Source organism: Aspergillus lucknowensis (genome assembly GCF_044049455.1).
Source record: "Aspergillus lucknowensis strain CBS 449.75 chromosome Unknown BJX67scaffold_38, whole genome shotgun sequence".
NCBI classification, from domain to species: Eukaryota; Fungi; Ascomycota; class Eurotiomycetes; order Eurotiales; family Aspergillaceae; genus Aspergillus; species Aspergillus lucknowensis.
This window is the reverse complement of record NW_027263582.1, coordinates 160849-177170: the sequence shown is the minus strand read 5'-3', so window position 1 is coordinate 177170 and position 16322 is coordinate 160849. Positions and strand designations below refer to the sequence as shown.

The 16322-nt window shown below is 52.3% G+C and overlaps 7 protein-coding genes across 7 annotated transcripts; 2 read left to right on the top strand and 5 right to left on the bottom strand.

Annotated features, from left to right (window-relative positions):
* Nucleotides 1–10: 10 nt before the first annotated feature.
* Nucleotides 11–788, bottom strand: BJX67DRAFT_201730 (uncharacterized protein). Its single transcript, XM_071025472.1, has one exon. The coding sequence runs from the start codon at nucleotides 635–637 to the stop codon at nucleotides 137–139; it is 501 nt and encodes a 166-aa protein (XP_070883679.1). The 5' UTR covers nucleotides 638–788; the 3' UTR covers nucleotides 11–136.
* On the bottom strand, nucleotides 771–2551 carry BJX67DRAFT_201806 (uncharacterized protein). The gene has a single exon (XM_071025474.1). It carries the CDS (start codon nucleotides 2342–2344, stop codon nucleotides 905–907), a length of 1440 nt encoding a protein of 479 aa, XP_070883678.1. The 5' UTR covers nucleotides 2345–2551; the 3' UTR covers nucleotides 771–904.
* Nucleotides 2552–3676: 1125 nt separating this feature from the next.
* BJX67DRAFT_201818 (putative C6 transcription factor (NirA)) lies at nucleotides 3677–7452 on the top strand. The gene is made up of 5 exons (XM_071025475.1): nucleotides 3677–4121; nucleotides 4198–4562; nucleotides 4617–4671; nucleotides 4733–5690; nucleotides 5738–7452. Exons 1-5 carry the CDS (start codon nucleotides 3806–3808, stop codon nucleotides 7281–7283), a joined length of 3240 nt encoding a protein of 1079 aa, XP_070883677.1. The 5' UTR covers nucleotides 3677–3805; the 3' UTR covers nucleotides 7284–7452.
* Nucleotides 7452–7930, bottom strand: BJX67DRAFT_201790 (uncharacterized protein). The gene has a single exon (XM_071025473.1). The coding sequence runs from the start codon at nucleotides 7882–7884 to the stop codon at nucleotides 7621–7623; it is 264 nt and encodes an 87-aa protein (XP_070883676.1). The 5' UTR covers nucleotides 7885–7930; the 3' UTR covers nucleotides 7452–7620.
* Nucleotides 7931–8204: 274 nt separating this feature from the next.
* Nucleotides 8205–10142, bottom strand: BJX67DRAFT_360590 (uncharacterized protein). Its single transcript, XM_071029788.1, has 5 exons — nucleotides 9621–10142; nucleotides 9528–9555; nucleotides 9437–9473; nucleotides 9160–9382; nucleotides 8205–9104 (listed from the first exon to the last, which is right to left on the bottom strand). Exons 1-5 carry the CDS (start codon nucleotides 10026–10028, stop codon nucleotides 8604–8606), a joined length of 1197 nt encoding a protein of 398 aa, XP_070883675.1. The 5' UTR covers nucleotides 10029–10142; the 3' UTR covers nucleotides 8205–8603.
* Nucleotides 10143–10616: 474 nt separating this feature from the next.
* On the bottom strand, nucleotides 10617–11378 carry BJX67DRAFT_360585 (uncharacterized protein). Its single transcript, XM_071029787.1, has one exon. It carries the CDS (start codon nucleotides 11197–11199, stop codon nucleotides 10669–10671), a length of 531 nt encoding a protein of 176 aa, XP_070883674.1. The 5' UTR covers nucleotides 11200–11378; the 3' UTR covers nucleotides 10617–10668.
* Nucleotides 11379–12711: 1333 nt separating this feature from the next.
* On the top strand, nucleotides 12712–16291 carry BJX67DRAFT_389729 (uncharacterized protein; the record flags this gene model as incomplete). The annotated part of the gene is made up of 2 exons (XM_071034543.1): nucleotides 12712–12731; nucleotides 12793–16291. 2 exons carry the CDS (start codon nucleotides 12712–12714, stop codon nucleotides 15908–15910), a joined length of 3138 nt encoding a protein of 1045 aa, XP_070883673.1. The 3' UTR covers nucleotides 15911–16291.
* Between the last annotated feature and the right edge of the window lie 31 nt (nucleotides 16292–16322).

Below are 16322 nucleotides of genomic sequence, written 5' to 3'. Positions count from 1 at the left end.
CTTAGACTGAACAACACCCCCACTGCATCTACGAAATATACCCAAATGTATGACTTCACCGTCTCTTTTCTCGCCTTGCTGAGGCACGCCTCAGGAGTATGAACCTGGGTCGCTGCTGAGTGCTGACCCACAGATCTCACCCCAAGCCCGTCCGTGCGTCGCATCGATTTTCCACGTCAAGCGACCCTGCCGAACGGGAAAGAAAAAAAGAAAATGGACTGCCAGGGTACTCCGAGGAGAGATCGACTTGGTTCACGAAGTGAGGTAGGGGCGCTTTCGATTGGGTGGAGATAAGGACTTTCTGGGGGTCTCCAAGGTTCCGGCCAAGGCTGTCGGCTCCCACGGGTCGACCCCTTCCATTTGTTACATGCGTGAACCGCTGAACCAAGACCAAGAACCTCACTTGGTGGGGTCGGAAGGGTTCGGGAGCGGGAATGATGAGGTTGTTTTGTTGAGGGTTGACGGTGAGTTGTGCGGGAATGCTCGGGTCTTGTTTGACAGGCAAGATCAAGAATCGCCCAGGGCGAAGAAAGAGTCCCTTATCGGCTCGGGCGATTGGCCCGGCACTGCTTGGGGTGGAGATAGGGAGCAGCTTGGCAAGTTGATCGATAGACAGCAGGAGCTTGATTCTAACCATAACTTGTCTGAAATTGACGTGGCAGAAAGCCACACTGGATGTGAGGAGAAATCTTATTGAGCCCAAAAACACCTTGATCCTCCGCTTTGTTGAATGCTTCCCAAAGCACCTTGTTACCTAATATGCAAGTAGAGTCCAGAATGAGTAGCCATGCTTATCCGAACCAACCCAAGATGACGCCCGGCGCTGTGCATAACGAAAGGTAAAGTGAAAATAACACAAAAGGAGAAGATGGGTAGAGAGAGCGTGTCTGTTCATAGGAAGTAATTAGAAGGATTCCACGGAGATCCCAACCCATCGGGATGGGGTCGCAGTTTCCTCTTCGTCTTCTTCCTCGTAATCGTATGGAACAAGTCTCGCTTGGCAACCCTTGCGTGGCGGTAGCCACACTTGGGCTCGGGAGGGGATGTCATCCCGGAGTTTTCCGCGACGCCGCATGTTCATCTCCAGGACAACCATGCGAAGAAAATCGCTGTTCTCTCGAGGCTCCCGTTGACGATTCTTGGAAGTCGGGGAATGGACGCCGCCTCGTCGAGACCCACGTACTCCCGAACGATTATACGTTTGCATTTGAACCGATATGGGACTATTGCGCGGATTCACCGGTTCATGTGGAAGGTCCTGGTAACTATACATCTCCGCTGGTGAAACCATAATTGGATTAAGGTATCGCCGCAGAGCGGGAGAAGGAGTATCATTCATCGGAGGGGGCCTGCGGTCATCCGTCATCTCCGGAGTGATGCTAAACAAAGACCGGGTAAGAAAATCGTCGGGCTGGACGGAAGGTGACGCAAATAATGAGACACTCTGTGCCGCTGATTTAATTGCGCGTAGGGAGGCAGTTAAGTTTGACTTGAATGATCCCAGGCGCGGAAACGATCGCGATAAAGTAAGAGGTTTAGAAGTGGTGTGATCCAGGGTGGGCGGCGGTCGACTGGTGACCGTCTGTTCGTCCTCGGAATCTGAGTGTTCCGCATTTAAGAGGGGATGATCAAACGCGCAATTCTCGCAGTTGGATGGGCGACGCCGTCGCAAAACTCTCTCTGACGGACTTCTTTGACTTGAGGGAGTGAATGGTACGGAGAGGCTAGATGGAGTATCCACGTCGTTTTCAAGGGACGGCACAGAGCTGACTGAGATTGAAGGGGCGGAGTAAGAAAGCTTCTCACTGTCGCAATCACTAGAGGCGATAGATTTCTCGTTTTCTTCCGGCGGGCCGAGAAGGATGTCAAGGCTTGAATTGCCAGTGCCTTCCAATGTATTGTCATCAAGCCCGTCCATGAGGAACTTGCTGAAATCCTGCACGTGGTTCCCACGAGGTAACTTTCGAGACTCCCGAGCGGCCCAACTCTGTCGAGGAATGGGGATTGCAGTTGCTTCCAAAATAGACGCGATAGAACCCGGAAGTGGACGGTCACCCAAAGCGGCCGACGACGGCTGGCGAGACCTTTTGGGGGTTCTTGGGCGTTTCCCCATGGCCTCTGAACGTGCTGGCGTTGTCCGGTGGTTGCGTTTTGGGGGGATTACGACGGGGTTGGCGTTCGTCATCTGTGGGTTTGACTCGGATGGTAACCAGAGCGCCGAGTCATCCTTCTGAGCTATCATCACGTCGAACGAGGACTTGGACAGGAGGTAATGGCCATTTTCACGTCGCTCGAATCGCGTAGAGGACACAGAGCTGAAAATAAAACTCCTCGGGACCATCATGTTCACTCCGTGAAGCCACGACAGTGTTTCTCAGGTGTGCTGTCCAAGCCTGACGAGGCACTGTGGTCCAGAGTCTGAGCGAGATACATGGATGAGAGAGGAGAAGGAGGGAAAGCGAAAAAAGAGCGGGGTGGAGGTGCCTGATATGCAGGCACCACCAAGAGAGAGGAGTTTGGAAGATCAATAAATAATAATGAAGAGGGTCCTCCGCTGCACGCGGTGTTGTGTTGGCAGAAGCGTCAAGCGTGGAAGCCCAATGCGGAAGGCCGTTTGGAAGGCCGGGGATGCACTCCGTCGGCACGCGACGCTGATCTGTAGGGCCACTCAGACGTCACAGTCAAACTTGGACTTTCGTCTCAGATGGCCGGGGGAAGAGGAGCAATAAGGCTGAGACAGCGAGAGTTCTCATGAGAGAATGAAAGAGTCGCACGAAGGGACCAAACAGAAGATAAGAAATAAGAAAGCCAGCGGGAATGACGGCATCCAGCAACGAGACCAACTGTCCGGGTCGATGGAGAGTACCGGGACGGCGGAATTACAGTTACCATTATTCATTGCGTCCTCCATTCCACGAGTGTTGATTGGATGATAAGCATAGACTTTCCCCTCTCGGTGCGCTGTTCAGTGCGGGAAGGGCGGCCATGACAGTACAGGATACAACAGGGGAAGTAATAATACGGACATTCTTCAGCCAACTGAGAAAAGGAGCGCCAGATTCCCCCCGCCACATCTCTTTCGATTCCACTTCTTTTTCTCGCCCTGATTCGCCCCCCTTAACGCATTTGGGCCTTTCGCTGCCTTGTTGATGCCTACCTGCCCGACTTTTTGGAGGGGGAGAAACAGGATCGCATGACTGGCCATTGACGGCTGATCGGGAGTTGGTGGCTCATCCTGAGCCTGGGAATTCATCCCCGCGAGACGCCAGCCATGACTCAGGCAGGATGAGGCGCCGTGGGAGGGCGGCAGCTTCGGGAAGATCTGGCTGGGCGTTGAATCGTCTCATCTGCTGACTTGCCCGTGATAATGCCCGCTCAGCGCTGAGAGCAATGAAGCCGACACGCTGGGAAGAGGGGGAAAAAAAGAAAGAAAGAAAGAACGAGGCAAATCACAGCTGCTCCTGCCCTTGCCCCGGCCAAGACGACCAATATGAAGCTTGCACTTCCTATCGCCGGCGAGATCTTCCTGAATCTGGGAGCCTAACATCTTCGACTTTGCTTCCAGACTCAAATATCAGAGCTTTTCTTCTTGAATTTGAGGCTCAGCCGCAGCGTGAAAGGAGACGTACGGACTTGGTGGCCACCCCTGCTCCGCCATGGAGGATGAGGATCGACCATCCAATTGACAGAATCGAAGATACGTCAAGAATACACTCGGAGCGTTGGTTCCAAGGTTGGGGAGCTGGATGCCGATACTGGGTCTTAGTCAGCTGCGTGCTTATCGGGAACCAACCAGCGCAGCCGCATGGAAACAAAAGAAGATCGAAGCACATCATTTCAACTTGCAAGCGCTCGACGAATCCATCAGCCTCTTTTCGTGAGCTGTTATCTTGCACAGTGTCCACTGTCCAATAATCGCCCTTCGCGTCCCAGCTCTTCACCCCCGTCTACCAATCTCCGCCCCCGATGGTCTTCGCATTTCCCATCTGACTGGAACTTCCCCTCCCCAACGCTGCCCACCTCCACTTGCGGGTCATGGATGACAACCGTGGGGATCTCACTCGACTCCCCTAAAGAAGCCTGTGAGTATCCAGGTCTTGATCATGGCGCATATCTCTGTTGTATGGTCTACGCATTTTTAACAATTCTCCCAAAGCCGAAGTCACACGCGCTCATCTAACTCATCCACCGATCAAGCTTTATTAGATCGCTCAATTGCCTCCCCCCGAGCCGGCTTCGATGGTTTGCGCGTTCCTTCGAGGCTCGAATTTGTTAGACAGCCGTCTACGCTCTTCCTGTCGCAACATTTGCCCTCAATAGGGCGACAACCAAGCGCCCTTTTTTCTGATAAGCATGCGCTCTCCTCCACCAGTACCGTCTCCGCATATCTCTGTCTGGGTTTGACTACCATGGGAGATAAACTGAACCCGGAAACCATTTCCGAAGGTTCTCGGTCAAAAGCGTCGTCAAGGGGCCAAGGGACGAACACGGACAACGGCCCATCGTCAAAACGCAGGTGTGTCAGCACAGCATGCATTGCCTGTCGTAGGCGGAAGTCAAAGGTCCCAAATGTCTCCCCTGCAATACGTTAGAGCGGATGTCTGACACTCTCAAAGTGCGATGGAAACCTCCCAAGCTGCGCAGCTTGTTCCTCCGTCTATCATACAACTTGTATTTCACCATGCGTCAAGAGCATTCATGGTGACGGGTCGATGGCTAACAAAAATTTCAGGCGTCTACGATCCAAACTCGGACCATCGCAGGAAGGGAGTCTATAAGAAGGATACCGACACTTTGCGGACGAAAAACTCAACCTTGCTAACTCTAATCCAAGCACTACTCAACTATGAGGAAGAGGACGCCTTTGATCTAGTTCGCCAGATTCGGTCTTGTGATAGTTTGGAGGATGTGGCACACTCATTATTAAATCAAGATAGGGGATCCTCGACCATCCCCACAGATACTACCCTACCCGAGGATGATACTCTCACCCATACCGATCAGTTTGAGTCCGAATTAGCTGGGAAGATGAGCAATCTCGTACTCGACGGATCACGAAAGTTCATCGGCGGGACATCGAACCTGATCTTCCTACCCCCTGGGTCAGAGCTCAATGAGTTTAACTCTAGTCTGGACAGCCGACGAGCTGATGGAAGCCTCGAGGGCTCAGTCAGCCAGTGGACAAAGGTCACTGATGACGAACACCTCATCAGCCACCTCATGACTATGTATTTCACTTGGCATTATCCTTTCTTCACTACGCTTTCGAAGGAGCTCTTTTATCGGGACTATGTCCGCGGGGTGTCCAGCCAGTATTGTTCTTCCCTCCTAGTCAATTCAATGCTGGCTTTAGGCTGCCACTTCAGCTCCTGGCCTGAAGCCCGTGAAGATCCCGACAACACTGCAACAGCGGGAGACCACTTTTTCAAGGAAGCAAAAAGACTGGTTCTCGACAACGATGAACTCGTCAACTCAAAGCTGTGCACTGTGCAAGCTTTAGCTCTTATGTCCGTGCGAGAGGCTGGCTGCGGCCGCGAGGGAAAAGGTTGGGTTTATAGCGGAATGAGTTTCCGTATGGCACTTGACTTGGGATTGAATCTTGAATCCACTAGTTTGGGCACACGCGATCTTAGTGAGGAAGAAGTAGATGCACGACGCATTACCTTCTGGGGCTGCTTTCTCTTTGATAAGTATGGTACCATGCACAGTTCGTCGGAAGGGTTCTAACCGTCCACAGATGCTGGTCGAACTATCTTGGCCGTCAGCCCCAATTCGCAACCACCAATACGAGAGTTCCACATGTGGATATTCTGCCTAATGAAGAATCAGCTTTGTGGTCACCTTACACGGATACAGGGCCAACCCGTGAATACACGCAACCCTCGCGGACAAGGGCTGTTGCTGTTCAGCTCTCCAGATTATGCGCCATTAGTGGCGATTTACTTGCCTCCTTCTATGATCCCACTCCTAAACAAAAGCCGACATCGAAACAAATTGAGCTCAAGAAACTGAGCGAAATCCATACTCGACTCGAAGCTTGGAAGAAGGGCTTACCGAAGGAACTTGAGTCCCGAGAGGGGCAACTTCCCCAGGCTTTACTGATGCATATGTTCTACCAACTCCTCCTTATTCACCTTTATCGCCCTTTCCTGAAATACACGAAATCAACGACTCCTCTCCCTCAGCATGTCTCACCCCGCAAGCTATGCACACAGGCGGCCGCTGCCATCTCGAAGCTCCTTCGACTCTATAAGCGCACCTACAGTTTCAAACAGATTTGCAACATAGCGGTCTATATCGCGCACACGGCCCTGACGATCCATCTCCTCAATTTGCCTGAGAGGAACGCCCAGAGAGATGTTATACACGGCCTTCGACACCTCGAAGAAATGGGAGAGTTTTGGCTTTGTGCTCGGCGAACCTTACGGATCCTTGATATATCCGCCAATAAGTGGCAAGTTCAACTCCCGAAAGAGGCTGTTATTGTTCTTGAACAAACGCATGCGCGATGGGGTTCTTGGGGTCCCTGGGATCAGGCGGCATCACCTTCAGCCTCCGAAGAGTCACCACCGACTATGACCGGTCCACCTCCCCAGACGGCCGCGACAAATATGCCGCCGCCAACAAGCCGTGCTTCTAGCAATCAGCCCACCAATACTCCCATCCGTTCGCCTGCCGTCTTAACGGCGCCTGTTACATCCCCATTTTCCTCCCTGCCCTCCGGCCCTCTCTCCCTATCCGCTATGCGCGCAGCGCAACGATCGTTAAGTGCCCAGCTCGCTCGAACAGACACTCGACAACCCGAGCCCACCTACTTACGGCCGGTATCTAGTGCCTACAGTTCCGCACCGTCTGGTCACCCTTCCACCCAGGAGCATCAATGGTATGGTCCCAGCGAGGCCCAAATACGGGCCTTCAGTGCCACTCACAACGTCTCTACAACCTCTACTTCCTCTCCAATGACCACCTTTGATGCCCCGGATAGTCTCGTGGAAGAGAGTCAAGACTGGTGGTCTCGTGACGTCAATTCGCTTAACCTTGGGAGCGAGGACTGGGCGCAGGGATGGAGCAATAATCTTACCGGGGCGTCGCCTGACTGGCGTTATGATAACAACATCCCGAACATCCCTCCTACATCCGGGTCCGAGCCCAATTTCCGGCCTCCACAGTCAGTCAGGGTCCCGAACGGGGTGCCTCCCAACCTAGTCGTGCCAAATCAAGGCCCGAACGTTCCAGATAATAACAGCAGTACAATGGCCTTCCCAGGCAGCTTCCAGCAATAGCCGGACTGTTTACCGCTACAGCTTACCTTCTTCCTTCTCAATGCAGGACCTCATAGCTAAGCACACTTGGGTTAGCGTACGTGCTAGCTTTGGTTCTTTCTTGAAGCGGCTACTATCTCATATATATATATATATATATCCCATGACCTGGATATACTGGATTTTGGTGATATATACTTTACGGGATATATATGTCCCTATACAGACTTGATTTTCTAGAATCAACGTGTCTTTCCCTATTCGGATGAGGCCGCTTCAATGAGGGCGCTCAGGGGTTGCTCACTGAGTATTTCTTATCACCAGGTCAAGACTCAATAAGAGCTCAGGTCCCATTCCCTCAACGAGGAGCGCATATGAATACCCACAGCTCGATCAGTGTCGCGAAAGTGATCGGAACGGTACCGAGGAATGAAGTGACCATTGGATCACAGAGAGTGGTGCGCCATAATTTAGGAAATAGACAGTACCGCAGCACAGTCAGAAGTAAGATTATGCATAAGAAGACCTTATGAAGCACGAATAAAACGATAGAGAGGTAATATAGCCATTTCGTTTTGAATGGAATAAAATAGGGAAATATAGAGGCCATCCTGGTCTCCATCCATACTTTGAAACAGCTTCCAGGTGTTAGTTCTTGTTGATAGAAAGGGGAATGGTTGTATTCGGGCCTAAAGACCTCATAGGTAGCAGTTGGCAACATACGATGGGCTAAAAGAAGCTCTGGTCTCCCACCCAGGTAGGCCCGACTGTAGACGCATTTGACTTATCTGACATATGTATCGGCACGATTCCGACCTGCAATTCTCTCGAGATTAGTCCATGACATAGATTAGATCCAGTGACGAGTCATTATATGAAACATTTTCTACTCCACTTCTTGTAAGTGCTACTAGTAGTTAGGTATGTATAACTCTAAGGTAATCTCTCGGAAAATGTTCAAACTTGAGATATCGCGAAAATAAATATTGCCTTTCTTTAGTGATCACCTGAAATCAGCGCAGCCTCTGTGTATGGAATGCAAAGCGTCTAGGGTGTTCTCAGCAGGTAGCATAGCAAAAACGGAGTCTAGCCGTTCGAAGTAAGCCCTCACACAGGTACCTGAGGCCGCCGCAACCACCATCGCTGTAAAACACCTCAACTGATGATTTTGACAGAGATATATATTCGGCCTAATCAAGGGCTTTGCATATTAAATGATATAATAGACCAGAGGCGTGTGCTTGGCTACTACTGCTGAGAATTAATAATGGCAGTTCAATAACATGGGAAGACAGGCACCCCGGTACACGGGGGGTTCGTAAGTCGCCAGGGGGATATAACTCAGTTGAGGGCACCTACCCCATTATCCGAGGCGCGTAGGCGTTTATGATATTGGTGGGCAAGTTCCACACAAGCACCCCAGATGCGCCTGCGATTAGCCGCCCCCATGAACGGACCGTCCATAGCATACATCGGTTTCGTCCGCTTATTGAGCCACATATACAAAGCCTTATAGTCGAGGGCCTCATCTTGATGCTTCGCAAGATAATTTTGCAGCTCCCAGAGCCAGGGCATATCCTGAGACAGGCGCCGTTTCCAAAACGAATCATTCGATGTTCGCATGAATATTGCCCCGGATGCCTTGTTCAGTGCCAGGATTGATTCTCCGGGTAGATATTGGAGAATGTGATATGTTATGTCATAGGGAAGGTTCCTGAATGGGTCTCTGATGACCTTGTCGCTAAGGTCTAATCGTGTCTGGGCCTTGGGTGGGCTGATTGAGTAGTCGGTGCGAAGCTGTTCGGCCAGATCAATCGGGTCTGTCGGGCAAATTACGGAATACTAGTCCGTGCCAGTTAGAAAATATATCTTACGCTAGCACACTCAGAGTCCGTACTTCTTCCCCAGGAACGCATTGCCAATCCTGGTCCGCACCTGTGATGTCTCCATAGTCGAGATCTAGCCGGCAGAAGTCGGATAATTCATGCATCACTTCGTAAAGGATGTTTTTCTGGACTCTATCCACATCCACACGGCCAAAAATAGCCCGACTCAGAACTTCCAGACATGCCTGGTGCATCGGGAAGATTGGGGGGTCAGGCAAGTCAGAGACACCATAGCTGTAGACGATACAGGTGAGTGAGAGTCGTGGAATATATATAGGGAACGCTTACGCAAAATATCGAGATTCCTCTTCCGAATAGTCGAGGTCTGCTTATCGCGCTATTAGCATAGTGCCGCTTAATAGGGTTGGATGGACCGTCCTATAGTCATGGGTCGTGTATACTACATTCTGACAGATATACTAGTTAGTATTGTCTACCTGAGACAACAGCGAAGCTGAGACTGAGCACTCACGCGGTCGTCGTACCAACACTTGGTCAGGAAATACACCCTCGGCCCCGACCCCCGATTCTCAATCCCCACCGCAACGATATCGCCCAGCCAGTCCAGATTCCACCCGGTCACAACGTGGGGATCATAGGTGTGGTCATCTTTGTCGTCCGCGACAGAGAGCGTATCCAGGCCGTCATCCGCTTCCGCTGCCTCGCGCAGCCACGGCAGACTTTCTAATCGGTTTGCCTTCTCTTCTTCCGACTCGTCGTCGGTTTCGTAGTAGAGCTCGCCGATACGTCTGGAATACGTCCTTCTTGCGACGCGTGCGCGCCGGATCGTCAGATGGCGCGGACTAGCAGATCCTGTGTCGCAGCAGTTGTTGAGGCAGCAAGAGCATAGGGCACAGTAGACGTTAAAGTCGGCAACCATAGTTTAAAGTTAAAAAAGGGTGGATGGTGGATGGTGAGGAGAAACTTTCCCTGCAGCTGAGGTTCATGTTTAGCGGCGGGTGATACACGCCTGATGTGATTGGTTGGAACGTCTACTATGCAGCCCATATCAAGGCTGGACACGTACAAGGAGCAGGCAATTCTCTCCGCAACAGTTGCGCAAATGCAGTATATCGCGTCAGAGCCAGGCTGGATTGAGGGATATTGGTAGGTGATCCTCTCTTGAAGAGAAACAACGTTATGTCTCATAGTTCCAACTTGTGGTTGGCACGGAGCCAACTATGGATAAAGTCCACTCACGATTGCTACTTTGCCAGGCCTTGGGCGGGGTTCCAGTCGTTTGTCCCTTAGACATATATTTACTGGGGCCTTCCAAGAAGTCTGACGAGACTGCAACTCTATGGGAGATCCATTATAAAGAGCCCACCGGTCTCATAGATGCCTTGGCAGAACGGCGACACTGCCCCCGCAAGTTGGAACAGTCCTATTCCAAATTGTGTTTTTTAATCACCCTAGACAAGCGCCGTCCCTTGCTCGTGGACAGGATTGAGCGAGTACTAGCCGTGGAAGGAGCGATGGGAACCCGGGGCAATGTCACTTTCTTCGTCGTCATCCTCATCCTAATGGTCGTCTTCCGCATCCGCGTTCGCCAACGGAACCTCAACATTGAACGCCTGCATGTTTTGGAATGAACACAGGTTCACTTCATTGAACTCAACCGCCTCAGGCGCACCCGCAAGAGCCTCCTCCACAACACCCCTAACGATACTCTCCTCCTCCTCGCTCAACTCCCTCGTCATATAGGCCAAGGTGATGTGAAACTTGAAGGAGTCATGGTTCGTGTGCCTGATTCCCGTCGCCTCCGACAACTTCTCCCGGAGGCCCAGCAAGGACCCCGAATTCGGCAGCGGCTGCAAGGCCAGCGCAACACTATGCCTGATCTCGGGTATCTCGCGCTGGACCGCCAGAAGGTACGGCGGCTGTGATGTGTCGTCGAGCTGGAGGTCTTGGAGGGCCGATCTCGTATACTCCAACCACTCCTCGTACGGGCCCGTTAGTCCCGACTGGCGTTTGATGTCTTCGGCGTAGCCGTCACCAGGCATGACGTTCGGAGCGCGCTCGAGGTCGCGCACACCGATGAAGACGGTCATGTGCCAGCTTGTTTCAGGGAGCAGGGCCTCACCTGGAAGCGCGGTATCTGAGAAGTCCAGCTCAGCGAGTGCCTCGTGGATCGCTTGGATCGTTTCTCGGAGGGGGGAGCCCTCGGGCAGGTGGCAGATCACAGAGTGGCCGCGGTAGACCTTGCTCGCACCATTGGGCCAGAACTTCTTTATTGAGCCTGGGGGCATTGAATGCTCTGCCATTCTTGTTGTGCCGCAATTGGTGTGCAGGATATGACAATTTGGGAATAAGCAGCTCTTCCTTTGGTAGTGTAGCAAGTTGGAAGATGGAGGAGACTGTTCTTTTTAACCTGATCGCCTCTCTGGAGCTGAGGTCTGCCGCCATGGAGGATCGTGAAGATGGGTGACATTGCTGCATTGAGCGCCCGATTCGGGGCTGAGAACTTTTCACGTCTCTCTCAATTTGTTACTGGCAAAATGACGACAGGGTTCCTGCTCCATGTTGGATCTGCTTGACTGACGGGAATTTGGGGTGTGCGGAGGCCCCGATGCTTCCTGTCATGGCGCACAGCCCCCCATCGAGCAAGGCCAACATTCAAGCTGAAACGAAGGAGCTATTGACCAGTCACATTTGCGATAAGACAGCCGTTCCGTTTTTTGCTCAATGATAGGACAGCTTCCCTTCTCGAAGGGCAACTTTCGGTTTGGTACTGACATCAACAGACTGGTCGTCCAGATCATCGTGCTGGCACAGGCCTTGCTTACTGCTTGGCAATGAGAGGCTCGGAATTGGCTGGAGACGAACCCGTCTATCAATGACCGCCGACCTGCGGGGGAAATCCTGCAGGAGACTCAATGCAGAGGGTGGCTTGCGATATCTGCACCAATTGTGTCAGCCGCTTGTATCCCACCACCATCTCTCCGCGTGACCCGAGCTCCAGTGGCCAAGGGTTGTCGGGGAGATGAGGACGAGGCTGAAAAATTGTTGCCCTTTCGATCAGGATGGATGGACTTATTGGAGGGCCATCCAGCAGAACGTGAGCGTGGGTTGGACCAGAATGGAACAACAGCTCGGCGTGAGATTGAAATTCCAGTCTCCCAAATCTGACCCAGTCTTCAGGCCGCGATCACCTCTTTTATTTTTTAAAAAATGTAATTCTACGTTGAAAAGCAAGATTTGTCTATATTTGCATTGTAAACCTTGAATCAAGAAAAACGCATCTTTTGAGACCTTCGTTTGGAGGTAAAAAGCTGATTAGGGTTCCAAGGCTGATCGTAGCTTGGAAAGTGACATTTTCTGAGCCACGCTCTCATCTGCTTTTGAAGCCACAATCTCCTGTGGCCCCGTCTTGGGGAACCGTCTTGGAGAACACTCTGACATCAACAGGGGTCTTTGCTAAGCGAATGCTGCGTCAACCCGGTCACAATTCTGGCCGACACCCGCAATGGCTGTGTGGGCGAGAGGCTCTTCTGGTCCAGTCTGCATTAAGAGGGCCAGACATGGACGTCCGACTGGACTCGCAGTTTCAACTCCTGCCCATTATGGTTCCACACAGCCTTCTGTGAGGCGATTCCCGGAGAGTTTGGTGAAATCGCTGTGATGGATCCGATTTCGGCTGCAAGTATTGCGGGGACAGCAGTCCAGTTCCTTACTCTTGCCTTGGCCGTGTCATCTCGTATCCAGAACTATTGCAAATCGGCCTCAAACGTCCCAACAACATACCAGGATTTAGCAACGCAGATACCTCTGCTGGCAGAGCTCTTCCAGAACTTGCAGAAGGATCCCACCGTGAATCCCGACCAGCGGCTGGAGCAACTGCTGACCGGGTGCATTCGCAACCTGACAACCCTCAACCAAATCCTCACAAAAGTCCTCCCCGAGCGCGGCGACTCGGTTGCGTCGAAAGTTCTGAAAGCCCTGCGCAGTGTTGGTGCAGAGGACAAGGCAAAGGAGTGCAAGGCGCAACTCGAAAGCTACAAGGCGACGCTCACGTTGTACCTGGGCGCGCAGGCGTCCCTCAAGGCAGCTCCGCCCCCTCCGTCGCCGACCTACTACCATCTCCCCTCACTCGGTCGGGCCAAATTTATCGGACGCAAGAAGACACTGGTGGCCATCGACCGCGTTGTCAGAGCGCAAGGCGGACACACAAACGTCGCCGTCCTGCTTGGCTTGGGCGGGCAAGGCAAAACAAGCCTTGCGGTTGAATACTGTCGACTCGAGAAAACACGTTCGCATTTCAGGACAATCTTGTGGATAAATAGTATCTCCACGATCTCAGTCCAGAGGAGCTTCGCCGTGATTGCGAAGAATATCCTCGCGCTCTCTGGAGAAGAGCGCAGCTTCCCGAACATCCAGGCGCAGGTTACCTTTGTTCATACTGTCATTGAAAAGAAAGGTGGCCATTGGTTACTGGTGTTTGATAACTACGACTGGCCGCAGAGAGTCAAGAATATCCTCGAGTACGCGCCCAATTTGTCGAGCGGAGCTGTTATCATGACGACAAGACATGCGGATGTCGCTCCCTTGGGGACTCTGATTCCAGTCGAGGGGATGAGTGAAGCCGACGCCGTTGAGCTTCTCCTCGAACGGACGGGCTGTCCTCGCACCATCGCAAACCTGAATCAATCAAGAGCCGTTGTGAAGATGCTCGGATACCTGCCGCTCGCTATTGACCAAAGCGCTGCCTACATAAGGTCACGAAAGATCAGCCCCGAAGACTTCCTCGACCACTACAAGAACCGAAAGGAGAAGATCCTCAAAGATGTACCAAGTATCTGGGAATACCAAAGGTCGCTTGGCGGCGACGACGGGAATGAAACGCCCCTCGGCGTGTTTACCACTTGGGAGATGTCGTTCCTCCAGGCAGTGGGACACAGTCCCATTGGGCAGTCCCTAGCAGATTACCTCAGTACTCTTGCCTTCTTCGGTCCGCTTTATGTTCGGATGGAGATGTTTCAAGCGTACTTTGAGGGGCTGCAAGCAGCCGGTGCAACCATTCCGCCGTGGCTAAATGCTTTCGCTGACGGGCCCAAGTGGGACAAGTTTGGATATCAGGATACCGTTGTATTCCTCGCAGATCTCTCGCTTGTACGCTATAGCGGTGGATCTCCTGGCGATGGTGACGATGACGTAGATTCCACGGGATTCAGCACACTCTCTCTACACCCGCTCGTACGCGACTGGATCCAGCTGAGAATCCCAGCAAGCAAACGTCGCGCACACTGCATCGAGTCTCTTCTTCTTCTCCGTCATTACATTGAGGCGGCCGGCATCGACTATTGCAATTGGCCCCTGAAGATCCGTCTGCAAGCTCTATCCCATGTCGACGCCAGTCTGGAACTTCAAGCCAAATACGCTATGGACTGGGCGGATGGATCCTTGTATCATGAGCTGCGTACCTCTTTGAAGGTCATATCGACTTTCTACGCCGACAACGGGCGTTACGAGGAGGCCGAACGGATCTGCAAGGATGTCCTGAACACCGAAACGAAGGTCCAGCTGGACAGCACGGAGATTGGGCGCACACAGGTACAACTCACGGAGATCTTCCTCCTCCAAGGACACTACGTAGACGTTGAGGAGACCATCACCCACCTATTGAGCTCGAATACCGCGTTTGATCAGGCAACGAAAGTACGCATGTTGAAGAACCTCGCTCGCTCATTGTTCAAACAAGGGCGTTATGACGAGTCGGTCACCATCTACAATGATATTCTTCGTCAACAAGCAATCTTTCTACCTCCGAATGACCTCGACGTGCTCAATACACGTGAGCTCCTCGCCCAAGTCTACCGCAACCAGGGTCAACATGAGAAGGCAATTGAACTGTACGATATGGTCCTCGCCGCGTACCGAGGAGAAGGACTCGCAAATCATCTCGAGGCTCTACACTGTATGGTGAACTTGGCAAATACATACCGCGCACAGGCTCGATATGACCTGGCCACCACACTCTACGAGAACGCCAGCCGAGAGGTCGCCGCCAAGCTCCATGCCGACCACCCCACTGCACTCTCCACCAAGATGTTCATGGCGATTAATTTGCGCGAGTTACACCGATACGAAGAAGGCGAAGACGCATTTCGCGATGTCATCGAGCGGTCGGCGCGTGTACTCGGCTTGCTGCACCCAGATACCCTGAAAGCCACAATGAACTATGCAATTCTGTGCGACCGGTGGGGAAAGGTGCGCGAAGCGGAAGAGCTCTATCGCACTACACTCGAAGGGCGGGAGAAGAAGCTAGGCGTCGATAACCCTTATACACTCCGTACGGTGGAACGGCTGGTGAGTCTGCTATGGAACTCAGGGAGGATGGAAGAGGCCCTAGAAATCTCCACCCGGACACTTTCTGCCCAGAAGCGAAAGTCTTCTCCCGACCAGCTACTGGGCAGCCTGACACTGGAAGATGTACAGAACAGCAAATATCGCCCCGTCGAGATCCTCTTCGAAAGAGCCGTAGCTCGTGACATGGAGGCCCTTGACGAAGCGCACCGCGACAGAATCGAGTCGCAGAGATCTCTTGCTGCTGTCTACAGGTCCCAAGGCCGTGATGGGGATGGGAAGCATTATGCAGACCTTGCGCAGGCGGGTGAGGATGTTCTACGGGAGAGACTCGGTGTTGCGTTGCGGCTGAGGATGGATTCGGAGTCGACGCTTGTGCCGCCTGGAGCGGGCTTGTTGTCGTACGAGGATGCCGTTAATAATGAGCCGTCGCCGCCTTATTCGGACGGTAGTGATTAGTTGCGGCATCCATGCATATATGCCGTGCTAGCTGCGGTAGTTGGAAGGCGAACATATGATCCTAAGGAACTTAGTTGCTTATTAAGGGTCAGGTAAGGCTGGTTTTTACAGGCGTCATGGTAGAATTGGTACTCGTGCTTGTTATGGGCCAAGGGTGCAAGTACAGGCGCTTTTTCGTCAAACTTTGTTGGAATAACAAAATCATAAGCCTAACATCAGCTGTGTGATTCGTACCAGGGCGGGCAAATCAGGCACAGGCTTTGACCAGCAGCTGTGGAAGACAACCTTTGGAAGGACATTCATTCATATATATATATGCTTGCCAAGTCAGCTGCGAGTTGAAGGTGTTCGTGTCTGCTGAATGGAACCTGCAAGGCGAAGACAACACGAATACTTTACACTAGGCTACTAT